The following is a 27,392-nucleotide window of genomic DNA, read 5'->3' as shown; positions in this document are numbered from 1 at the left end:
TTTATATCTAACTAGAGATAAATAAAATAAAATAATAATAAATTTAATAAAAAAATATAAATATGTAACTATAAATAAATTAAATAATTTAATTTTAAACTAATAAAAGAAATAGTATAGAAATAGAAATAAATTAAATAACATAATTATAAATAAATAAACAATATCATCACTATCGGTATGTATAAATAAATTCATTCAAATAAATAAAATGGATAAGTGCCCAACTAAATATTAATTTAATGATACAAGTATAAAAAAATAAAGAAGATCAATTAAATAATATAAATATAAATAAAATAAACATAACATATATATAAATGAAGATAAATTAAATAAAATAATACAAACATAAATAAATAAAAACAATAATAATTGAAAATCAATGAAAATAAATAAAATAATATATAACTCAAAATAAATAAAAATTTAGTAAAACATAGATAAATTTTTAAAGATTAATATAAAAAAAAACATATTTCACCCCACACTATTCTTACACTTCCATTTAGTTTATTTTTTATTTTATTAATTTATAAGTCAAGTTTTAATTTATTCTTAAATTTTTTTCATGGTATTACCATCATAAAATGAAGAGATAATCTTTAACTCTACTTCTTAGAAATAAATTAAATAATTTAATTATAAATTAATAAACTAAATATAAAACTAGAAATAAATTAAATAACATAATTATAAATAAATAAATAGTATCGGTATGTATAAATAAATTCATTCAAATAAATAAAATGGATAACTACTTAACTAAACATTAATTTAATGACACAAATATAAACAAATAAAGAAGATCAATTAAATAATATAAATATAAATAAATAAAAAATGTGCATAATGGAAAATAAATTAAATAAAAATAAAAATAATAAAATAATACAAGTACAAATAAATAGAAATGATAATAATTAAAAATCAATAGAAGAAAATAAAATGATATATAACTTAAATAAATAAAAATTTAATAAAACATAGATACATTTATTAAGATTAACATAAAAAAATATTTAATTTTACCTCAGATTATTCTTTAATCTTCTTTTAGTTTCTCTTTTGTTATGATCATCGCTTACCATTAGGCCAAAAACTCTAGCTATTAGTCCGAATCTAACTCTTCTTACTTAAGAATGTATATAACAATCCAAGCACCCGTCACGATTCGATAATAACTCACTTAACCTCTACCATAGGATAATTAATATCACCTGTGATATTTTTTATTTCATCAATTTATAAGTCAAGTTTTCATTTATTCTTAATTTTTTTTCACGACATGTTTCATGAAATGAAAAGATATTTATGAACTCTACTTCTTATTTATTTCCTCTTTTGTTATTCTTAGAAGATTCTTTCAAATAATAATTTTTTAATATATATATATATATATATTATAATTATTGTTATTTTTAATTAATTAACACTACAATAGATTTGTTTCTAATATGAAAATCTCAATAGTAATATTAACGTGTCATTCTATTAAAATTCTATAACTTTTTAAACTACCACTTTATTGTTATTTACATGTTATATACAAAATTTAATAGTTTGTGTGTGTGGATAGAATTAAAGAAATCACAATTATAAGATAAAAGAGCTATTTTATCTATATTAAATGTTAAATGATTTTATTTGAAGGTGAAAAAAAAAATTGCAATCATGTGATGATGTATGTCTAGTTAAAATTGCGTAACTTTATATTTCAATACAAAAAAAAAAAACTCTTCATTTTTTTATGCAAAAGTTAGAAAGAAGAATGTTATGCCTTCCCAATCATAACCATTATGGCAACATATTCATCCCTTCTTTCAATTCTGTGTAAAGAAGAGTGTCCTCTTTTCTATACTCACTCGACAACTTTATAAATTAATATTTTTACTAAAAAAAGTGATGGTATTTTGATAACATTCAATATACATTCTTTATAATAAGATATTATATTATACTAAAGTAAAATATTAATTCGTAGGGTTATTATAGAGTGAATGTAAAAAATATATTTTTGATAAACAACATGAAAGGAGTGAACAAAGACTTTGTAAAAAGTATAAAAAGGATAAGTGAAAAAAAAAAAACTTCACATATTAACATCTACTCCGTAATACAAAAATTAAGAATCTAGTTATTAACCTTCCGATTAAGATATGCATTTTGTAATGCAAGTAGATTTAAGCACGGTACCTGATTCTATTTTAGGCTTAAATATGATTTTCTTTTTTTAACTTTTTATGAATCTCGAAATCGGTTTATTTTAAAATTTTGGATCAATTTATTCTTTAATTTTTTGAAATGTGTACGAAATTAAAGTAAATATGTGTCAAACAGTATAAATAACTCAAATACAATATTGAAATGCGTACAAAACATCAAATAAACCTACCAAAATTTAATTAAAATGACTAAATTCACGTAATTCAAAAGATGAAAGACTAAATTGGTTCAAAATTTTAAAATGAACTAATTTCAAAATTCGTTTTAAATAAGATAACAAAATTAAGATATTTAACCCTTTATTTTATTATATTCTCACAATCATACAAAGTACAAACACAAATTCTTCATTAATAACAAACACACGAGAACTTTCAAGCAGTGGAGATACATAACTTAGCCATACACAAGTGACGAAGAAATCAAATTTCTTCTATTTGGCATTTATTGAAAACAAACGCAATCCTGCAGAAACCATAGAGCCTCAGATGGAGATACTGTTGGGAATTCCTCTGAAAGTTAAGCCTTCCTCACTTGAAGGATAGAGCAGAGTATAAGGCATTTTAGCGGGTCCAGTGCGGTTTCTCAGAGACTCATTGTTGTTCTTCTGTACAAGCTTTTGTTCAATCTCTGCAAGTTTCTTCCCAAACCTCTTAAAGGCCTCCAATGGCCCAGCATCAGAAGTCCAATAGTCACCACCATCTCTCTCTCCCAGGTAGAACTCATCAGATGTGTGCCTTGACAAGATTTCTATGATTGTAAGGTCAATCAGGGTCTCTTTCTTTCCAGTAATAGTTCTCAAAAACTCCTTCTCAGGGTTCTTACCCAATGCAACATACTCAGCAGACCCTTTTTCAGGCATGAATCTTCTGCTAATAGTTGGTCGGTTAAGGATTAAACCACCATATGGATATTGTCCGAAGTTAACAGCTGCATGAAGAGCTGAAGCTATCCATATCAGGGTAGTAGAGACTTCAACCAAATCTTCACGAGTATGCATCTTTGGCCACCATGCCTTATCTTTCAAATCACCATGACCCACCTGAACAAGTTCTTTCCACCAAGCTTGGAGTTCAGGGTCCTTTTGAAGTGCCTCATCTGATTTGTAGTAGAATGCAACATACTCTTCCACCCATGACTTTATGGCATCCCATATCTCCAACCCATCAGAAGCATAAGGATAATCCTCAATCAAAAGCTTAACACCGTGGGGAGCAGATGAATCCTTAACTGCAACTCCTCTGCACAGAGTTATATGAATTTAGATTGTCGAATTTTGAAGTAATACATGTTTTACTAAATTACTTACCTCTTGAGTAGATCATTAGGTAATGCTTGATCGTGGAGAGACCAATCCTTATATATCACAGCAGATAGTTCCAAAGCGTATCTACCCCATAAGAACGTTTTCTCTATAATACCATCTGCATTGACCAAGGCCTTGCGGGCAAGTGAATTGATGTTCATGGTGTCACGGTAGTGAGGAAACAAGAGTTTGTAAACAGGGTGAACCACACTCAGTTGCCTGTTTGTTGCTATGACGAATGGTTCAACAACTGCATGAGTGTTTAGCCTGCCATTCAAGTTATAAAGCATTAATCATTCATACGTAGATGCATTGACAAGTTTAATTGCATGAATCTCATTGCGAGAGTTAACAATATCATACCAGTGGCTAACAAGTTGATGGTAGCACGAGTCATTCACAACGACATAAGCCTTTGCCAGTAGCCAAATGTAAGCTTCAACACCCTCGTACACAGGAACATAGACTTCACTAACAGGACCATGGTTGTCGCCTTGAGGATGCGGCTTACTCAACTCAATGGCTAATGGTGTCAAAGTTCCATCGCTTTTCAAGAAAAATATGGTTCTTGTGGCATAAGTCTTTGTGGTGGTTTGATTTATTCTCCTCAAATATGGAATGAGATAGTCATGGTGATCCAAAATGAACAACTTCTTGCCATGAATAGCCTGTTTAATTTGATTGTTGGTCAATCGAATGACATTAGAGGAAAAAAAAAATGAAAGAACAAGAGTAGTTATGAAATGATTGCAAGAACATAGCAGTGACATCATTTTAATTTGAAACTTGATGCTCGTATCATTACCTGCTCAACAGTGAGCCCACCTAACTTAGGCTCCAAATGTTCTTTTGTTATTATGGAAGTATGATCACCATAGGCTTGAGTATCTAGCTTGCTTTGTGGTGGAAACTCCTGGGACAATTTAACATGTGGTGGATGAGGTCAACAATCTTAATTTGAAAAGCAAACTTTTTAGCTGCATGTAGTTTGTTACCAATCAACTTTGAAATTAAGCTTACCTCAAGAATCTTAATCACGTTAGGATTAACACCAGCAATGGTTTCCCTTGCAAATTCCTCATCGGTCATCCATGCAGACTTATCCACTATATGCCAAATAAGAGCAATTCAAGTGACTGAATGTTGAATAAAAAATAGGAATACACTGATGAAACTTTTGTGCATAATGAAAGTATGTAGCATACCTTGCATGACTTTAGGTGGTGGATACTTAAGAAACTGTTCACCATCCGTTCGAAGAATTTCCTTAATGACAGGTAGAGGAGAGATCTTGCTAAGAAAGTTTGTGGGCAATGTAATTCCACCTTCATAAAGCTTGCGCACTTCAGCGAAATTATCAAACTCAAGGCTCAAAACATTTCCATCAAAGGCATCAGTCAATACAGGCAACACATCTTGGGCTACAGATTTCAATCCATAAGTCAGAAAATCGGATGACTTCAAGTGACCAAACGCTTCATCTCTTGGAAGGTAAACAAAGTCGCTGGTTTTCTCACTGTTAGGATCTGTTAAGACAAACACATATTACATATGTTAACATCCTAGGAGAGTGACAAACAAAAACATGAAGAATATATGCATTACAACAACAACAAAAAAAAAAATGAATAAAGTGGGTAACCTTTTCTAGTTTTGCCTCTTCCAGTTCTTCCTCTACGAGGGTAAGGTAAGGTAGAACCTCCAAGAACAGGGCGAGCGTAGGCTTCACCTTTATCTGGGTTGCCCAAGTCATTGTAGACATCATAGTCATAAATCCTGTCCCATTCCTGTCGTTCTCCAGTTCCATCCCCTCTTACATTCTTCAATTCTTCTTCTCTGTACTTCACAAGTGGTGCTGGTGTCTCACCAGGAAGATATGTCTGCATTGTTATAAAATTAATGACTTAGTTTTTTTAGTCCATGCCGTGTTTTAACGATGAAGAACAAGAAACAGTCATATGAAGTAGCTTACGTTGTTGGCAAAGAAAATGCGATCAGTTTTGTAGACTTTGGAATTGTAAACCCACGAGTTACATACAAAGTGAATGGTTCCATGATTGGGAATGTCCTCGAGTGTTAAGGACTTGAGATAAAACTCAACTTGCATGAAGTTTTTAATGTAAAATGCACCAGGAATTCCAAAATCACTGTCCCATTCAAAATGAACATCATATGCATCTTCTCCGGCTCCCAAGGTTGGCAATGATACTTGTCCTCTCAAATTTGTAGACTTTCCAACCTTTCCATTCCCATGTCCTATCATGTCACATACACACAAAATTTAATCTACTTTGTGTATCCTTCACTAATCATTGTTAAGACATAAAATAATAGTAAAACAGATTTAAACTCTTTAAAACAAAGCAATTGCCTAATTCAAAGAAGTGATTATTACCATCAGCTTTAGTTGCACTAATGAGCTGAATGGAGATGTGAGAAGCAAAAGCAGTGACAGTATCAACCACACCACCGATGATGTTGATTCCTGTTCCGACGACACCCTTAACGCTTGTGAGGCTGTTGATATCCAACACATTCTTTCGCATAATCACCAAACTTCCCTTTATCTTGTGACCCTTGTTGCCTCCCAGGATTCCCAACATTTTCTTTGATTCTTACTTTCAACAAACACTACTCTTCTTCCTCTTCTTCTTCTCGGTGTGGACAACAGCAACCACCATGCTCCTATTTATAGACAACAACCTCAGCTATGAAATCTAACCAAGTAACAGGTTTTTCTTTACTGATCACCAAGTACAGTACCCGTATGTTTTCAAGTGATTATTTTAATACTTCACATTATTAAATAGTTTTTATATTCTTCATGTTATATATTTTATTTTACTTTTTGACCACAACCCTTTGACACTGCATTTAATATATGCTTCGTCTTCCTGTGTTTGTCTTTACACTGTTACAGGAACCGAACTCCGTTCGCTTCATCTGAGGATATCAATCGGCAAATAGGATATCGGTGGTAGTAGTTATTTTTTATTTTATATATCTACTCAATAAATATTCATTTTTAATTCATATTTATATCTATGTGGCATTTGTTACGGGGATACTCATATTTAATATTACGGTATTTTCAGATATTAAAAAAATTAAAATATTTATATTATCATATTTTAACCATAAATTTAAATAAAATATAATATATAACATTCACAAAATTTAAATAAAAATTAAATAATCATTTAAATAATATTAAATAACACTTTACAAAAGAAATAATAATTATATTCTTAAATTAATCGATAAATATTTAAAATTAATATATTAATATTTTATTATTTTTTAATTTAAATTAGAATATAATTAATAAAGTACTTACATATACTTACATATACGATATTTCTATGATATTCAAACCTACCTTATTTATATGCAAATATAAAAAATATTAATATTCATTATCCACAAATATTATTTTTTATCCATTATAAATTTTATACACAAATATCCGATTACGAATTTTTGGTTGATATATGTTGTTTCATCGGACATTAACTATTTTTTTAACTATTTTTTTAGTTCCTATTTTCTGAAAAATCTAGTCACATAAATAAAGGGAGTTTATATCGTATAATTGTAATTAGAATTTTTGAATAAAAATTAAAATATTTTTATTTTCTAATTTAAAAAAAGGTATGAAGTATTTTTATTACACAATAATGACATAATAAAACTTATATTTTTCTAATTATATTTATTTATAATATTTTTAATAACTTTAATATAATTTTTGTAATATCCTCTCTACTATATTAGTTAACTATAATAATACTATGCGAAAAGACCATCCATTAAAGAAAAAACTCTCTTTTCAAAATAACATTTTAATTATTAGTCAAATAATACACACATCTTAAATGCAGCAGAAAAACGTGCGTCTTTTAAAAAAGTATTCAAAGCAAATGGTTTCTTCTTATTACATACATTTACAACGAAAAATATCAAATGTAAACATAAATTGAAAATAGGATGTGGGAGGTTGATTATAAATTTCTATTCATATATTTTGAAATTTTTTTTTATCATATTTTCATTTATGTTAAAAAATGCATATATTATTTTTTTATTTTATTTTTTCTAAATATATATTAAATATATTTTTTAAATATTATTAAGTATTTAACATCAACACTATATATTTCATTTTTACTAGATCAAATATTAAGAAATAAATATATAACAATATATAAAGAGGATTCTTCTTTTCATGTCCATTTTTTATTTTTCAATTTTACGCTTAATTATTATTTTAAAAATTATTTATTTTATAATTATTTTTTTAACCATTTTTTTAAATTTTTTTATTTTGAACATTATTCTAAAAACTTTTCTTTAACAGTTATTTTATTTAACAACTATTTTAAAATTTATTATATATGTTCTAAAAATAAATATTATTGATCTTATAAAAATTAAAAAATACGGATACATATGTGTGTTCGCTAGTTATAATAATAAAAATATTAAATAATAATTGAATAAAAAATAAATATAAAAAATAATAATATTGATTATACGTGTTGTTTTAAATGTTTTTAATAAATTAAATAATATTTTAATAATTAATGTTAGGATAAAATCAAATCGAACACATATGGATGTCAACAAAAATCAAATAAACGATTTTTTTTATGTGACAAACTAAATCAAATTATAATCAAATCGATTGAAGGATTTAATTTGGATCATCAAATTTTAATACGAATATTACTATTTTAATACAAAATATTTTTATTTTGATAATGCGAGGAAATATTTCTATTTTATTACAAAGTTTTTATTCTAAAAAAATGCTACTTTTATTGACATTTTATAGTAAGAATGAATTATTAAATCTTTTTCAGTTGCATTTTATCATTTATTGTTGAGTGAGAAGACAATAAAAGTATAAAGACAGAAAACATACTTGATATGAAAGAAATTTGTATACATTTAATTGTAAATTGAATTTTAGAATTCTCAGAAGAAGTTCTTAAGAATTAAAATAATTTTATATGATAAATTATTTTTTAATTTTTAAGTACAATTATATATATATATATATATATATATATATATATATATTTAAAAATTGGTATTTAAAATTTATTTTCAGTAAAAAATTATTTTATATGTACCAGTAAAATGTAATCATGTGTCGTTTAATTTTTTTTATAATAATAAAAAATAATAAAATTACTCTTACTACAATTATATATATATATATATATTATAACTTTGTAGTAAATAATTTTTATTTATTTTATAATTAAGTTTTTATTATAGATAATTATTTTAGATTAAAAATAATTAAATTTAAAAAAACAGTTAAATAAAAAATAGTTAAGTTAAAAAACTTATTTCAAAATTAAATTTAATGAAATAATTATTTTAATTAAAAAATATTATTTAAATATAAAGGTTATATATATATATATATATATATACACTTTTATATATTAGTATATGAATTAAAAGGTAAAAAACCTTTATTAAATAAACACTTTCTATCTACGGTGTTTCACTAAAACAACAAAAAAGCAGCATCTCACAACAGTCGTATATTTGCTTTCTTCTATATAATACCATTAATATTTTAATTATTTAACTTCATTTTATTTATTTTATCATATTACGTTTTAATATCTTATTTTGATACTTTATTTTAAAAATTTATTCTTTTTTTATAAAGCATACATATTTTTAATGCCAATAAATTAACACATTGGTTAAAAAACTCAAACATTAATAAAAACCAGATTAACATAATATAAAAAGTTAAAAACAAAACACAATATAGAATTTTATTATCACATATATATATTAACACCAATTTCTTATTCTTTATTTTGAAAAAGAAATTGAAGTTAAAATTTTATATATATATATATATATATATATATATATATATATATATATATATATATATATATATAATATGATAAAGAAGTCAAATACATTTTAATATCATTTATAATGTTAATAAACAGATTTGTCTTGATATACACAATCTTCTTTCAATTTTATTTCTTTAGTAACTATTATTTTAATTTAAAAAAAAAAACTTCAAAAATATTTTTTTATTTTTATCTTTTTAATGATTATTTTTTTAAATTCAAATAATTACTCATAATAAAACAATCATTTATAAAATAAAAAAAATATTTATTTTTATAGTTACATTTTTATGAAAAGTATTTGATAATTTAATAAAATTTGTATTATAATAAAAAAGTATATATATATATATATATATATATATATATATATATATTCACTAGTATATAATAAATATAATATAAATTAATACTAGATGAGTAAAAATAAAATGTTTTAGAAAATATGAATCCGTGCCTTTTGAAAGGTAAAAGTAAATGAATGTCGACAAAGTTAAGAATTATGGATGTGAATGCATCCGTAAAGCAAATTCGGCATGCTTTATTTGAATACATATTAGATTTAAAGTTGCGATTTCAATATTCTAGAAGAAAAGAAAAAAAATATATATATATATATATATATATATGAACTTGATGTTAATAATAAAAAGAAATAAATCTATTCAACAATTTCATAAAATAGTATTTTAATTATTATTTTTTATTTAAATATGTTATCATAATGACCTGTGAAATAAATATTTTTGTTTAAAAAAGTGTAAAGTATATTTTTTATTTATATAATAACTTCTCATCCACAATTTGTCACACCTCTGTCCTACCGATAATTATTATGAAAAAATCTTTTTAAAATTTAACCGTACTTTCCATCTTATGACTTAATTGATCACTCTTAACATATTATATTTTTATCTTCAACAAAATTAAAAAAAATACAATATTCTTTGTTTCATATTTAAATATAAACGAAATTGCATTGTTTTAAGAGATGTCAATATAGTATCCCTCCCTTCCTACGTAAAAAATACAATAAATACGTTAATTAGTGTATTTTATTACTTCTTAGTCTCTTATGTATACATATAATCCTTATTAAATAATAAAAGTGTAGTGTATGTGACACAAGAATTATAGAAAATATTTGTTGATACGGACGAAGTTTATATAACTAAATAATAGAATAACGGTGAATAAATAAATAAATAAAAATTAAGCATGGAGCACGAGGGTGAATATAATAATAATATAATATGTTTGGTGGTAACAATATAATAAAATATAGACACGAATGTCACGAGTTTTGACAAGCAATATGATAATAAGAACATCACGTGATGGGTCCATAGTTGTCTTTTTGCAATGGTCTCCCATTGACAGCGTAACACGTGTTAGGTTTATTATTGTACTTTATCCCTAATTTCTCAATAGGTACCTTCTACTTTGTCGTTGCACGCACCTTCACTGTCATGTTTCTTCTTCACCAATCACAATTTTCAAACTAACTCACTTCATAATATTTTATTCGCCATGTCTACGCAACAATGTGTTGGACTCATCCATTATTAAAGAATCTGAATCATTTATGTATGGATATGTAGCTTAACATCACCATTAACAATAACAAAAAATATATTATTTTAGTATTCAATTTATTTGAATTCATTAATCTTTTGAATATAAAAGTTCTTATAATAAAAAATTATATTTTATTTCTTAAAGTAAAACATGGGTGAACGATTGAAGACATCGATATACTTTTTTTTACACTTTTAATATATATTATTGGTTTACTTTCAGATTAAATATGTTTTTAGTTTTTTAATTTTTACTAAAAATTAGAATTTTTTTTTAATTTTAAATTAATTTAGTCTCTGATTATAAATGTGTGGATTTATATTTCATTATAATATTTTAAGTAGTTTAAACCAAGTAAACTTAAAAAGATTTGTTTTAAAGAATAAATTCATACATTTCTAAAGAAGATAGACTAAATTGATTCAAGATTTTCAAAAATAACTAATTATAATTTTTACTAAAAGTTAAAGATAAAAAAATGTATTAAGTTAAATATGTCTTTAGTCCCTCAAGTTTTGAGTGAAATTTGTAATTAGTTTCTCTTCAAATCGTTTGATCATTCATATTTAAAAATACATAAATTTAGTTCTTTTAACCACCAAATTTTATTAAGTTTATTTGATGTTTCAAGCGCATTTCATGATAGTATTTGAATTGTTTACACCGTTTGACACATTTTTGCTTCAATGTTAAATTAAATATTATCATAAAATACGTTTAAAATGTCAAATAAACTTAACAAAATTTGATAAGAAAGACTAATTTATATATTTCTAAAGATAACAAATTAAATTGATATAAAATTTTAAAAAGAAATTAATTTTAAAATTCACTAAAATACAAGAACTAAAAATATATTTAACCCAAACTATTTAAAACTTGTTTTTATTTTTATTAAAAAAATGTTTTACCAAATCAACTTCTTAAATGAACGATTGATATATATATACTTAAAAATAAAATAAAACGTGATTAGAAAAAAAGGATAAATGGTGGGCCCACAAAAAGCTTACAAGTCCACTGTGTTTTTATCTCTATTTTTTAATCTCGACGTCGATGCTTTCAGCCTATTTTCTAAGATATTTTAAAATCAGATGTAAACACCACGTGAGATATATAATAATAATAATTAAATAGTAGTAGTAATATCATTGACAACTCAACGTCGATACTAACAATTTTATAAGAGATCATCTTCAAATTATTGTAGTAGTTATTATAAAATATGTTTAGGAGAGTTCGCAATGATAATATTAATTTATCATTTAAAAATTAAGGATTAAATTTTATATTTGTTTAAACGTTTTAAATCTTTGAATTATCCATGGTGAGAAATAATATTAATAATGGGTGGCAGGTACAGAATTCATTGACGGTGAGCCACGTAAAGTAAAGTCACACCCAAACAGACACCTTGCGCTGTGTCACCATATATGTATAACCACTTTACCCCTAATAAATTATTAAATACAATAATTTTTAATATTCATAAATAATGAAAAATCATATTTAATATATCTGGTTCTGTTTTCATATGTATAGATATATTCATCTTTTAGGAAAATCAAAAAGCATATTTTGTCTTTTAATTAAAACAATAATAAAATTCAATTAACGCCCCTAACGTTGTTTTACTAAAATTATAGAAAGGAATCACTAGGATATTTTATATTTTATAAGATTTTTCTTATAATTTTTTTATAAAATTCGAAAGAAAGAATAACTTTTATATATTTTTTAATTTTTAATTATCAAATAATTCTTTAATAAATAATTTTTTAAAATTATAAAATTTGTAAATATTTTTAACGAAATTAATCATTATTCATAATAAAATTTACAAATATTTTCCAAATAAAAAAATAAAATTTTCAAAAAATCATTAACAGAAAATATGTATTTTTGTACTAGTGAATAATTGTAGGTCTCTATGCTTCTTAAATTATTTTTGGTAAATTACTCCATTGATCAACCTTCAAGATAAATCATGCTAAAAGAAATACATGAAGAAGGGCAAAACCAGTCAAAAAAAGATCAGAGGTCATAAGAGAGGGAAAAACTTTTATATAAATACGTATATTTAACCTTTTAGTGTGTGTTTAGTTTTGAGTTTAAGAGTTCAAACATAAATTTACTTTATATCGAGAATCGCAAATAATATTTGACAAATTTTTATTCTGTTTTATTAATTCTAAGTGTGGACTGCTTTTAAAACAAAATTATATTTTTTTTTTCATTAAATGAAATTTTTAGCTTTAGTTAACTAAATTTAATTTTTCTAACTGCAATCCAAACGCATATTTAATATAACTTCTAAAGGTTGAATATCAAAACATATATAATCCGAAGCACTTAATAAATATTTAATTAAATACTCTTACTTTCATGAATTAGTTTATTTATAAAATTTTAATTTAGAACTAATAATTTGTCAATTATATAATATAATTAAAATAATAATTTAAGAAATTAATGCTTTTGCTCATTCATACGGGAGATGTTTTCCATATATGATCATGCCACATGGTGGACCTTATATTTAATTAAACGCCAACCTATTAATAGTACTTAACTCATGAACATTGTAAAGGACTCAATTCCAGATTCACAATTTTCTTATTCATTCCAAAGTAATTTGAATTGGGTTCTTGATTAACATATACAAATACGATAAGAGAATAATTAAATAAGACAAAACTAAGCATTACGATAGTAACATAATAATGATAAATCGTATTAAAGGCAGTAATAATGACGAAACTATTAATAGTCATGATGTTAGAATTAATAACTAAAGATATGAGTGCTTAGAATCAGTAATGATGATAAGATGTTGTAATAAATATAATTATTATTATAATAACGGGATGTAATATTGATGATGAGTATCTTATTCATACACCATTCTTTAATATATATCATATTCATAAATTGAGAGAAACCTAAAATAGAGATAAAGAAAATCAAAAATTTTAAAAGGAGTATGATTTTTCTACTGAATTTTTTTTGTGCGGTCTTCTGCTAAGTATTAAAAAACACATTGTTTTGGTATTTTAAAGATAACTTTAATATATTTTAAATTTTTAAAATTAATGAACCACCAGTGTATTTTGAAGACACAACAGAAAAATAAGATAGAAAAACCAGTAGAAAATCCAAATTCTTGCAAGACCATACAAGAGATGTATTAGTCACGATTGATCTTCCACATTATTTTTATTATGTCATTTAATTTTAATATAATTTTACATTATAACTAATAAAAAAATGTAAAAGCAAAATACTATAATTTAATTATATACATAAAATATATCTTTTTATTTTTTATTTTGTATGTCTTGTTTTGAATATGCTTTCTTTCGCACGTGTCTTGTATTGAAACTTTGTAGTATATACAAGGAATCATTAAAAACAAAATAAAAGTATTATACCATTATATATATATATATATATATATATATATATATATATATATATATATATATATTGAAAAAAAAACATTATTTTAGAGTGTCATAATTTTGAAACTATTCATTAGGAGAGAGTAAAGAAAGATGATATTATAAATTAGAACATATATTCATTGACATCTTTTTTATCGATAAAATTTCACTGATAATTTGAAATTTTTTTAATGATTAAATTTGAACTTATTAAAATCATTTTTGAAACAACTTTATTTAACATGTCCTTAACTAAAATTTAAGCATATAGCATCAATCCACCTTAGCAAATCCATTTATGTCATGTCATATCATATAACATACTCCACTTCCGATTCATCCATTGCAAAAGTTGAAGAATAAATCTTATACAATGATCGCAATTAAATCATAATTCATCAACGTCAATAGAAAAAAAATCCAATTTAAATATTTCAATGAAATTATATAATTTGATTCATAAATTTTACATACAAATCATAATTCAACACCTAGTTAGAAATATAGTTATTTTTCTTTACCTTGTATCTTAATGAAAATAGAGGTCAAAGAAAAAGAGGGGATCACTTCAAGAATCCTAATCTAAGCTATATTAGATACATCGCAAATAACTTCAAACCCATCGCAAATAAAGACAATACTTTCCAATTTTAGTATACATTTGACATCCTCAAAATTTTAAAGACACCATTACACAAAAATCATTTTTCATTGAACAACCTAGATATGCATGGGGACTTGTAGAAGAAAATATTAAAATTTAAGAATAAAGAAACAAATTATATGGATCTAGAAAATAGTTAAGAATAAAAGTGGTCTATTTTCTTATCCCATGTATTTGTTGTGTTATTTTTTAGGAGAATGATATTTTGACGACTCTCTCTTATAATCTAATATGTCATCTTCTAAATGGTTTTGGAATATAAATAAATGAAAAAATAGAAAAATGAGAAGTTACTTAGAAGATGTTACTTTATGGTATAAAATAAAGTTGTTAAAAATCATTTATCTATTTTTTAATTGTGATAATCACATGTTATACGGAAACAAATGATGTTTCAGAAAGATTCTCAACTCAACAAAGATAGAATGATAAGAATTAGAAATAAAAATTTCTTTTGTGTGTGTTTTAATTTCCAATATGAAGAGGGAAGAAATTTGTGTGTTGTAATAAAAAGAAACATATTCATTATTTACACATCTTTGAGTCACTAATTAAGCTCACTTCCTTTTCTATTTATCAACTTAAACCAATTATTACTCTAATAAAATCTAAAACTAACTCACATACTTTGAAATATATTGTTAATTAAATTAAAGCCTAACTAACTCAATATATGTGCGTTATTACAATTATTTTAAAAATAAAAATATCATAAATTTGATACTTTAAAAGTATCGGACTTTGAAAATTTATACTATGATTTATTACGGTCGAAAAATTAATAAAATAATTTATTTAGGAAAGTAATTAATCAAGTCTTTCTTCTTCTTTATAGTTTCCTAAATTGGTTGAACTTCCTCAACCTTTGGATCTCCTCAATTGTTATCCATTCAGCTTAGATCTAGGTCAATCCTAAATGAAACAATAGACTATAATTCTTTGAAATCAGTTGAATTTTCCTAATTAAATTGAAAGCTAGACATCTTCATCAACATCTAATCTAATGAGAGGATAAAATTATAATTCTTTTTGAAATTAGTTGCTTAATTTTCTTAATCGGATTGAAAAAGATAGACGTGGATATCAACACAAATAAGATTTTTCGTTATTGAAAAATTAAAGTTTACTACTATTAAATAAAAAAGGTTTGATTTCTTAAATTTTCATTAAGTGTATAATTTTGATAGTTTAATTAAATATAATATACATGTTTGAATAAATTTATTTAAAAATAATTCTAAATCAAATAAACATATTTTTTTATCAATTAGAATTATAGTGTAAATAAGTTAAAAAAATTAAAAAAAAATATATATAAGAGAACTAGTCTATAAGTCTTATTTTCTATTTTTCTTTTTAAAAGATTAATAAACTATTTGCAACATATGTAAGGTTAAGAGATAAATCTTCTAATAGCTCCCTTCCTTTGGGATATACTAGAATATCAAATATAATACATAAAATTTAAGATTTGAAATTATAAAAATAAATATTGTTCAAATTTCAAGTCCGTTGAAATAATATTCTATCATGGTTTAGAGTTTAGGGTCAATCATCACATTCCATGTATTGTCAGTTTTAGAAATTAGATTTTTAACATGATCTTATCTTTAAAAAATTTCTCAAAAAATTGAAAAGTAAGATGTTTTTAAATTGTCTTTGACCTTGATTCGTAAATAATGTGAAACTATTAGATGTCGCGAAACAAAATAATATTTTATCTTACCAATAACTCCTTCAATAAATTAAGAAAAAAATCATATTAAAAGTTCACAAAAATTACCAAAATATTTTAATAGGCATACATATATGACCAAAATAGTCTACACGTAATTATAATAAGATAATAAATAACTTGAAATAGTTATAATAAAACACGTGCCTCAATACAAAATTACAGCAAAGATAAACTATTATCAATACACCTTATCCAGTTATAGCCTAAACCATGTATGATATAACACATAAAACTGGTTATCAGCTTGTGTACAAACAAAATACTATTAAAACTGATCAATAATTGACAGCAAATAATCTTTGTTAAAATTTGTGCATAAGTTAATAATAGTTATTGATTTGCATCGAGATTTTGAGTAAAAAGAAAAATAGAAGATCCAATCTGAATTGATATTAAAATATTTTTCGATTAGATTGGACTTAAAAAAAAAAAAAAAATCTTGAACAGCAAGTTGTGTAAGGGTAGAAATGATTCCCACCGGTAATGATGGTCCTTTTGGGATTATCTTTCTACATAGACGGAATAAAAGCGAACAGTATTGTAGATTAACGAGGAGATTGATTAATTAGTATAATATTAAGAGTAATAGAGTCGAGTTGGGAAAAGATAAAAGAACAATTAATAATGTTAAACTGGTTTATGATATGGTGGTTAGGTCCGCCACATGGCTTAATCATGATTTGAATGGGGAAAAGACTAAAAAATGAAACACATGTTTTGGTATGTTAGAGAGTTGGACGTGGATGTGTATAAATAGGAAGGAGTATTTGGTTGTGTTGTTCATATTAATCAGAAGAAGAGTGTTTGGTTGAAAAAAAGAAGAAGTTGAAAAGATGTCGCTAATCGGAGGGATATTCGGAAACAATAAGCAGAAGATTAAGGGTACTGTGGTGCTTATGCGAAAGAATGTGTTGGACATCAACAGCATCCTCAACCCTACCAACGTTATTGACAGCGCCTTGGATTTCGCCGGAAGTTTACTCGACGCTGCTACAGCTTTCGCTACCTCCATCTCCATTCAGCTCATCAGTTCCACCAAGGCTGATGGTAACTACTTACTTCACTTCTTCTTCTTTTCTATATCTTCTCACACACTCTAAACAACAACTTCCTTAACATCTTTTGAACTTTCATTTAATAATGCTGGATGATCGCATTGTTAAGATAATTATGTTAAAACGATTGAATACTTTTATTGGCCGAAGGATATAGATACATGCCACGTACAATAAAGTATAAGTATATTTATTTGGTTTTGTAATTTTTGTTGTAAGATTGATGTGAGAATGAATTCGAAAATGTTAAATTTTGTGTGAAATTTGATAGGACAAGGAAAAGGAAAAGTTGGAACTGCTACAAAGTTAAGGGGGCAGATATCTCTGCCAACCTTGGGTGCGAGAGAAGAAGCATACGATGTTAACATTGAATGGGACAGTGACTTCGGAATTCCTGGAGCATTTTACATTAAGAACTTCATGACGAATGAGTTCTACCTCAAGTCTTTCACTCTTGAAGACATTCCTAACCACGGAACCATTCACTTCGTATGCAACTCCTGGGTTTACAATAATACTAAATACAAAACACCTCGCATTTTCTTTGCCAACAACGTAAGCTACTTCATATAATTCTTTCTTCTTGTTTTTCATCTTTAAGACACCACATAGATAAAAAAAAAACTAAGTTATTGATCATACAATAATGCAGACGTATCTTCCTGGCGACACACCAGCCCCACTTGTGAAGTACAGAGAAGATGAATTGAAGGTTGTAAGAGGCGATGGAACTGGAGAACGACAGGAATATGATAGGATTTATGATTATGATGTCTACAATGACTTGGGCAACCCAGATAAAAGTGACGCCTATGCTCGCCCTGTTCTTGGAGGTTCTGTCTTACCATACCCTCGTAGAGGAAGAACTGGAAGAGGCAAAACCAGAAAAGGTTATCCACTTATTCATTTCTATTCTAATATATACACTTTTCATGCTTTTTGCTTTGGCATAACTTGATGGGTTAAGGGTGTTCTTTCATTACAGCAATTACTCTCCTAGGATGTTAACATATATAATGTGTTTGGCTTAACAGATCCTGCCAGTGAGAAGCCCAGTGACTTTGTTTACCTTCCAAGAGATGAAGCATTTGGTCACTTGAAGTCATCCGATTTTCTTGCTTATGCATTGAAATCTGTGTCCCAAGATGTGTTACCAGTGTTGACCGATGCGTTCGATGGAAATATTTTGAGCCTTGAGTTTGATAGTTTCGCTGAAGTGCACAAGCTCTATGACGGTGGAGTTACATTGCCTACCAGCTTTCTCAGCAAATACGCTCCTATACCAATTGTCAAGGAAATTTTTCGATCTGATGGTGAACAGTTCCTCAAATATCCACCACCTAAAGTCATGCAAGGTATGTTGCACGTGTTGAATAAGAAGAAAAATCACATCTTTATTAGCAACGTACTCCTATTTTTCATTCAACATTCAATCACGTGGATGGACTTTTGAACTATTCTTATTTGATGCAGTGGATAAGTCTGCATGGATGACTGATGCTGAATTTGCAAGAGAAACCATTGCTGGAGTCAATCCTAATGTCATTAAGATTCTTAAGGTAAGCTTAATTTCAAAGTTGATTGGTTAAAAGCTACATGTAACCAAAAAGGTTGGATTTTCCTGACAAATTTGAGATTACTCATTGGGTGTTAAATTTGTTCTAGGAATTCCCACCACGTAGCAAGCTAGACACTCAAGCCTTTGGTGATCATACCTCTATAATAACGAAAGAGCACTTGGAGCCTCAATTAGGCGGACTCACTGTTGAGCAGGTAATGATGATATGAGTATCCAATTGTTTCTGCAATTGCTTTGTGTATGTTTGGTTTCTAATTTTCTTTATTTGAATCTGGTGAATAGAAAGTAATTAATTATACTTGGTTGAACAGGCTATCGAGAACAATAAGTTGTTCATCTTAGATCACCATGACTATCTGATCCCATATCTGAGGAAGATCAATTCTTCTACCACAAAGACTTATGCTACAAGAACCATATTTTTCTTGAAAGATGACGGGACATTGACACCATTGGCCATTGAGTTAAGTAAGCCACATGGACAGGGTGACGAGTTTGGTCCTCTCAGTGAAGTTTATGTGCCTCAATACGAGGGAGTTGAAGCTTACATTTGGTTACTGGCAAAGGCTTATGTTGTTGTGAATGATTCGTGCTACCATCAAATCGTTAGCCATTGGTATGATATTTTCAAATCACAATGAGATCCATGCAGTTAATTTTGTTAATGTATTTATGAATAAAATGACATTCACATAATAACATGGATGACAGGCTAAGCACTCATGCAGTCGTTGAGCCTTTCGTCATAGCAACAAACAGGCAATTGAGTGTGGTTCACCCTGTTTACAAACTCCTGTTCCCTCACTACCGTGACACCATGAACATTAATTCACTTGCCCGCAAGTCCTTGGTCAACGCAGATGGTATTATAGAGAAAACATTCTTATGGGGTAGGTACTCTCTGGAAATGTCTGCTGTGATTTACAAGGACTGGTCTTTCGTTGATCAAGCACTACCCAATGATCTTGTCAAGAGGTGAGTAATCTTTTACAGGATTTCAAAAAGTTAGTATTGTATCTTCTGCAAAAGAAGGTCTCAGGATTTATATAATTGTGATGCTAATGAATGTTATTTGGGTGGTCAGAGGAGTTGCAGTTAAAGATCCATCTGCTCCACACGGTGTTAAGCTTTTGATTGAGGATTATCCTTATGCTTCTGATGGGTTGGAGATATGGGATGCCATCAAATCCTGGGTGGAAGAGTATGTTGCATTCTACTACAAATCAGATGAGGCACTTCAAAAGGACCCTGAACTCCAAGCGTGGTGGAAAGAACTTGTTCAGGTGGGTCATGGTGATTTGAAAGATAAGGCATGGTGGCCAAAGATGCAAACACGTGGAGAGTTGGTTGAAGTCTCCACCACCCTCATTTGGATTTCTTCAGCCCTTCATGCAGCTGTGAACTTCGGACAATATCCATATGGTGGTTTGATCCTGAACAGGCCAACTATTAGCAGAAGATTCATGCCTGAGAAAGGTTCTGCTGCGTATGATGCGCTGGCTAAGAATCCGGAGAAGGAGTTTTGAGAACTATAACTGCGAAGAAAGAGACCCTGATTGACCTTACAGTTATAGAGATATTGTCAAGGCATGCATCTGATGAGTTCTACCTTGGAGAGAGAGATGGTGGTGACTTTTGGACTTCTGATGCTGGGCCATTGGAGGCCTTTAAGAGGTTCGGGAAGAAGCTTGCAGAGATCGAACAAAAGCTTGTGCAGAAGAACAATGATGAGACATTGAGAAACCGCACAGGGCCAGCTAAAATGCCTTACACTCTTCTCTTTCCTTCCAGCGAGGAGGGATTGACCTTCAGAGGAATACCCAACAGTATCTCTATCTAAGGGTTCTATGGTTGTTGAGCTTCCCTAGTTTTAAATAAATGTGAAATAGAGGAAATCTATTTCCTTCATCACTGTTTTATGTTTAACTATGTATTTCGAGTTCCTACTTGTATTTGTTATTAATAATGAAATTTGTGTTTCCATGATTCTATTGTGATGCAAACCAGAAAAGAAACTTATTTCGTATTCTTAGAAACCATTCGTCAGGTTCAAGTCCTACCATTAACAATATAACAATGCAAACAAAAAGCTACCCTCCGACACACATACTTTTGTGTGTTATACTGACATCTGTGTTACTTTTCATAAACCCATATTTTATTTTCTAATTTAATCTAATATAATAAAATACAATTTTAATTATTTTAAAAGTTATTCTTATATTTATCTTCATTTGTGTTTAATAGTAGTCATTTATATTTCTTATATGCTTTTTGTATTCTATATGTCAGTATGATAAAAAAGATTACTGATAACATCAACTTTTGTGCTACGCAATCTGCAAAAGGTATATTACAAATTCTGACAGAAACTAAACACAAACTAACAATACTCGGTACTGCCATTATTTTCAAACAAAAACCAGATTAAGTGCTGAATTTCAACATTCAAACACACAAGCAACACAAGATTATTAAAACATTCGACAAGATGCAAGGTTTATTGGATCTCTAGCCTTGCATCTTCTTTTATTGGAAGGAAGTACAACACAAAAACTAAAGTGAAACCACAGGCTGACTCAGATGGAAATGCTATTAGGAATTCCCCTGAAGGTCAACCCTTCCCCACTGGTAGGATGAAGTAAAGTGTATGGCAATTCAACTGGTCCAAATCGGTTTCTCAGTTTCTCATCTTTGTTCTTGCTTCCAAGTTTTTCTTCAATATCCTTCAGTTTGTTCCCAAACTTTTGAAAGGCTTGCAACGCTTTGGAATCAGAGGTCCAATGTGGGTTTTCCCTTTGGCCAAGGTAAACCTCATCAGAGGCATGCCTTGACAATATCTCTATCACAGAAAGATCAATCATAGTCTGAAACTTTGATGTAATTGTTCTCAAATAGGCCTTTTGATGACTCTTCACCATTTCTTCATATTCTGGTGTGCCTTTCTCAGGAAGCAACCTTCTACTAGAAGTTGGACGGTTCAGAATGAAACCTCCATAAGGGTATTGACCAAAATTAACAGCTGCATGGAGGGCTGAACCAGTCCATATGATAATGGTGCAGATTTGAACAAGCTCCTCAAGTGTCTGCAACTTAGGCCACCATGCTTCGTCTTTCAAATCAGCATGTCCTTTCTCCACAGCCTCTTTCCACCAATGTTGGAGTTCAGAATCAGATATGACATCATCATCTTTTGCATAGTACACTGACACATACTCTTGAACCCATGACTTAATCACAGCCCATATCTCTAGTCCATCAACAGCATAAGGGTAGTCTTCTATCAAGAGACGAAGTCCATGTGGGGCTGATGAATCCTCAACTGCCACTCCTCTGAACCAATCAAAATATGTACTTTCATTACATGCATCATTATATTTTGCAACAAAATATAAACCATTAGTTTTACTACTTTGGATCTTAGATATTTACTAACCTCTTGATAAGTTCTGCAGGCAGTGCTTGATCAGTGAAAACCCAATGCTTATAAACCGCTGAAGACATCTCCACAGAATACTTTGAGGGCAAAAAGGATTTCTCTATGATGCCATCAGCATTGATTAGAGACTGTCTGGCAAGTGCATTGATGTTCATGGTGTCACGATAATGAGGAGTTAGAAGCTTATAAATTGGATGAAGCGCACTAAGGTGCCTGTGTGTTGCTATGATGAATGGCTCAATCACTGCATGAGTATTTAACCTGTAACAGAATAAACATTTCATTCTTTACTTAGTATAATATATCTCATATTGAGAGATATCAGAGATTGAATTGTGGAATGCAATGAAAAGCTTTTGTACCAATGGCTCATGAGTTGATGATAGCAAGAATCATTTACAACTACATAAGCTTTGGCTAGCAGCCAAATTGTACTTTCAACGCCTTCTTTTGCAGGTAAAATTACTTGGCTGACAGCACCTGATTGGTCCCCAGAAGGATGTGGCAAACTCAATTCGATGGCCACTGGCTTCAGAGTTCCATTTTCTTTCAAGAAAAGGATAGTTCTTGTGGCATAAGCTTTGGCATAAGTCTGATTTATCCTCCGAATATATGGCATGAAGATATCATGGTAATCTAACACAAATAACCTCTTATTTGCAAGAGCCTGTTCCACAGATTAAAGTCATTTAAATCAGAACAAACGTGTTTTTTTACTTTATAAGTGGAAAATTAGTACAAAAGTATGTTTACCTCGTCCACTGTGCTTCCCTCTAGATCAAGCACCTCTGCTGTTATCTTACTGTGTTGATCACCATAGGTTGCAGGATCCAGATTGCTTTTTGGAGGAAACTCCTGCCATTCATTATAAAGAAAATATCACAAGAAAAAACAAGTTTTTAATATATTTGGACATCAAATTTGGTCTGTTAATTTGTTTTAGAAACAAGTATTTGATGAACTCACTTTAAGACCACGAATTACGTTGGGATTTACCCCCGCAATCATCTCTCTTGCAAATTCTTCATCGGTCATCCATGCTGACTTACTCACTGCCCAATAAACATGTAAAATCTCTGTCAAAATGGAACCATAAATTTCGTCCAAAACATAAGTTTTGCATTTGTTTGTGATGTCAAGTATGTGTGTTTATCAGACCTTGAATGACGTGAGGTGTTGGAAACTTGAGAACTTGTTCACCATCGGTACGAAAGAGTTCTTTGATCACTGGTAAGGGGCTAATTGTGCTAATTACTTCTGTGGGAAGCTTAATTCCACCTTCACAGAGGTCACGCACATCTTGGAAGCTATTAAACTCATTCGGGGTCAAGTTCAAAGTGAACACAGATTCGAACGCTGGTAAGACATACTGAGATAAAGATTTTATCCCATATGCAAGAAAATCCGAAGATTTCAAGTGACCAAAGTTTTCATCTCTTGGAACATAAACTTCGCCTGGCTTCTCACAACTCGAATCTGTTCAGTTCAAATTCATCAGTAAACAACAGTATATTAAAAACTAAATCGTCTGAAAAAACAAACATAATATAACAACGTTATAACATCACAAAAAACATAAAAGACTAACCTTTCCTTGTTGGGTATCGACCAGTTCTTCCCCTACGAGGGTAGGGATGAGTGGAAGAGCCTCCAAGAGTAGGACGAGCAAAATTTTCATTGAGATCTGGATTACCCAAATCATTGTACACATCATAATCATAGATCCTCTCGTGTTCTTTGCGTTCTCCTGTTCCATCTCCTCTTAAGTTCTTCAATTCTTCTTCTCTATAATGCACAAGCGGTGCTGGTGTCTCACTTGGAACATAAGTCTACGTTACAACATTAAACCAGTTTTATAATTCTTAATTAGTGTGAAATTAACCAAAGAATTTCCAATGTAAATAAATAGCTACATACATTGTTGGCAAAGAATATGCGTAAGGCTTTTTTGTAAAGGGTGTTGTTGTAAATCCATGAGTTGCAAACAAAGCGAATGGTTCCATGGTTTGGAACGTCTTCAAGAGTCAAACTCTTGAGGTAAAACTCAACTTGCATGAAATTCTTGATGTAAAATGCACCAGGGATTCCCATGCTTTCGTCCCATTCAAAATGAACATAGAATGCAGACTCTCCTGCTCCCAAAGTTGGTAACGAAGTAATGATCCCTTCAATGAACGTGTCCTTACCAACTTTTCCTTTTCCACTTTCTGCAACACATAACACAATATCAACTCACCAAATCAATAAAAAGTGATATACAGTTGTAATAGATGATGATGGAAAAAATAGAAAGGAAGAAGAAATTGTTTAACCATCAGATTTAGTGGCACTGATGAGCTGAAGAGCAACACTTCGGCCTAAGAAAGCAGTGAGGCCATCAACTGTTGAACCAATAACGTTGAGACCAGTTCCAATGACTCCACTAACGTTTCCTTTGGTGAGATCAGCGACAGAGTTGAAGTCCAAAACATTCTTGCGCATCAACACCACTGTCCCTTTGATCTTGTTCTGACGATGCACTCCTGGGTTCAGGATTCCTGAGACTCCTGGAACTCCTGGAACCTGAAACATCTTTTCCAAACCTACCAACAACACTGTTTTTCTTTCCCAGAATGAGAAAAAGAGGAAAATCTGTGTCTGCTGTGAGCAAACCAACCAACCTATCTCTGCTATTTATAGCTAGCTATTCTTAATTGTGTGGATGATTACTCATTGTAGTAACATGTTAATGAAGCAATTTGTTGAAGTTTGGGAATAATCGTAGGTAAGGATGTGGAGTCCTGAAAATGCAAGGTGTCACATAGAATTCATGCAGAAAGGACAAAAGGGTTGAATGAACAGAGAGTGTAAATGATTGTGCATGTGGTTGGTTTGACGTGAAGTGCATGTGTCAATTCGGAACGCTTTCGAAAGGTGACACATCCCAAATGAATTTAGGGTCGTGATACACGAATACCCTTATAAAATTATATTTTTATATTAAAATATAAAATAATTTAAGATGAGTTAACTGGAAAAGTAAAAAATATTAATTTTTAATTGGTCTTGGAAGAAAGAGTGTATTAAAATTAAGAGATCATTCAAAATTTTAAATTCCATGAATTTAAAGCAATATAACTATGTTTATTTTTTTTATTAGTTTAGTGTTTAGTTTTAAAACAAATCTCTATCTAATTGTTTATTTTATTTTTTGATATAAGTGAGGTAAATTTGTTCAGAAATTATGAAAAAAAAAAATTATTATTATTATTATTATCTTGTACAAAGTTCTTGGAATAACGTAACTTGCACTGCTTCTTAGTTCCTGTGACAATAAATTGATTTTGATTTTAACTTTAAACTCTTAAGCTTTAGTTCATGACCAAGCTAAGTTAAATAAATTTTCATATTTGATTAATTATATTAAAATTTGTGTTTTGAGTTTTTTAATATCTTTTGTGGCTAACTTAATGGATATGTTATTCTGGTTTTTAAATATCACTTTCAAATTAACCCTGTTTACAAGTTAATTTTGATTGCATTTTTACAAATATTTTATTTGCGAATATCGCTGGTGTAGAAACATGAAAAAGTAGCAGAAATTTCAATTATTTTTACTTAATTTTATATATAAGAGAGTTGTGAAAATAGTGTTAAGAGTGGAGTTATTAAAATATTCCTAATAAGAATTGCTCGTAGAATTTTTTATCATTAAAAATATATAACTTTAATATAGATTACACATAATGTTTTTATTGATAAACCATCTTTTCGCAACCTGTCTTAATGACGATCTTAATTAAGATGAAAGGGGTTAGATTTATTTATTTAATTTGTTATGTATGAAAAATTGATAATATATTTACTTAATTAATGATTATTTTAAAAGTTATGAAGGTGCATTTAGAAATTATAGCGATGGAGAAAGAAAAAGCCTTTTATAATTTTCTTTGTCTTTGTTTATTTTTGAAGGCCACTTAGATGAGAATAGCCCAACAAGTACTCTTGCATCATTATTTTTTTAACTTCATCACATGTAATTTAGCTCAGGATCAATTGGAGCATAATGGTTAAAAATCTTTAGTAGTTAAGAAACTCAAATGCAATTTAATTCTAGTAAGTGTAAACTTAAAAAATAATAATAATCATTTTTTTATATTCAATTATGTTTTAAAATAAATTACAGAAGATTTGTTGAATTTTGAATAGAAAATTATTTTTATTTTGAAGGAATTATTTTTGTAAAAAAAATCTTGAATTAGAAAAATGAGGTAGGTGTGTTAAATAAGATCTTTCTAATAATAAATCTATATATAAATAATTAGGTGTAAACTTGAATCAATTTTATAGAATTAAATTATATTTAAAATTTACTTTTTATCATGATATTCTTATCATGATGTTTAAGTGTCGGTTTACTCTTAAAATTCCTTTTATTATTAACAAAAATAAATTTAGACACTGAATTTAATGATTATCATTATGAATGAG

General features: G+C 28.4%; 2 protein-coding genes and 1 pseudogene across 3 annotated transcripts; 1 reads left to right on the top strand and 2 right to left on the bottom strand.

Moving 5' to 3' along the window:
* Positions 1-2,508: 2,508 nt before the first annotated feature.
* Positions 2,509-6,209, bottom strand: LOC114185686 (linoleate 9S-lipoxygenase). The gene is made up of 9 exons (XM_028073557.1): positions 5,928-6,209; positions 5,505-5,788; positions 5,175-5,412; positions 4,738-5,058; positions 4,553-4,638; positions 4,338-4,445; positions 3,896-4,200; positions 3,536-3,799; positions 2,509-3,467 (listed from the first exon to the last, which is right to left on the bottom strand). The coding sequence occupies exons 1-9, from the start codon at positions 6,133-6,135 to the stop codon at positions 2,711-2,713; spliced, it is 2,571 nt and encodes an 856-aa protein (XP_027929358.1). The 5' UTR covers positions 6,136-6,209; the 3' UTR covers positions 2,509-2,710.
* An 11,378-nt stretch (positions 6,210-17,587) lies between these two features.
* Positions 17,588-21,472, top strand: LOC114184430 (annotated as a pseudogene). The gene is made up of 9 exons (XR_003604590.1): positions 17,588-17,896; positions 18,176-18,459; positions 18,557-18,794; positions 18,939-19,259; positions 19,378-19,463; positions 19,570-19,677; positions 19,795-20,099; positions 20,195-20,458; positions 20,568-21,472. The product of XR_003604590.1 is annotated as a linoleate 9S-lipoxygenase-like (transcript).
* A 384-nt stretch (positions 21,473-21,856) lies between these two features.
* Positions 21,857-25,595, bottom strand: LOC114183038 (seed linoleate 9S-lipoxygenase-2). Its single transcript, XM_028069872.1, has 9 exons — positions 25,235-25,595; positions 24,840-25,129; positions 24,511-24,751; positions 24,081-24,398; positions 23,889-23,974; positions 23,676-23,777; positions 23,285-23,589; positions 22,920-23,183; positions 21,857-22,816 (listed from the first exon to the last, which is right to left on the bottom strand). The coding sequence occupies exons 1-9, from the start codon at positions 25,491-25,493 to the stop codon at positions 22,063-22,065; spliced, it is 2,619 nt and encodes an 872-aa protein (XP_027925673.1). The 5' UTR covers positions 25,494-25,595; the 3' UTR covers positions 21,857-22,062.
* Between the last annotated feature and the right edge of the window lie 1,797 nt (positions 25,596-27,392).

The sequence above is a fragment of the Vigna unguiculata genome, chromosome 5, assembly GCF_004118075.2.
Source record: "Vigna unguiculata cultivar IT97K-499-35 chromosome 5, ASM411807v1, whole genome shotgun sequence".
Lineage (NCBI taxonomy): Eukaryota > Viridiplantae > Streptophyta > Magnoliopsida > Fabales > Fabaceae > Vigna > Vigna unguiculata.
This window is presented reverse-complemented; position numbering and strand designations above follow the sequence as displayed.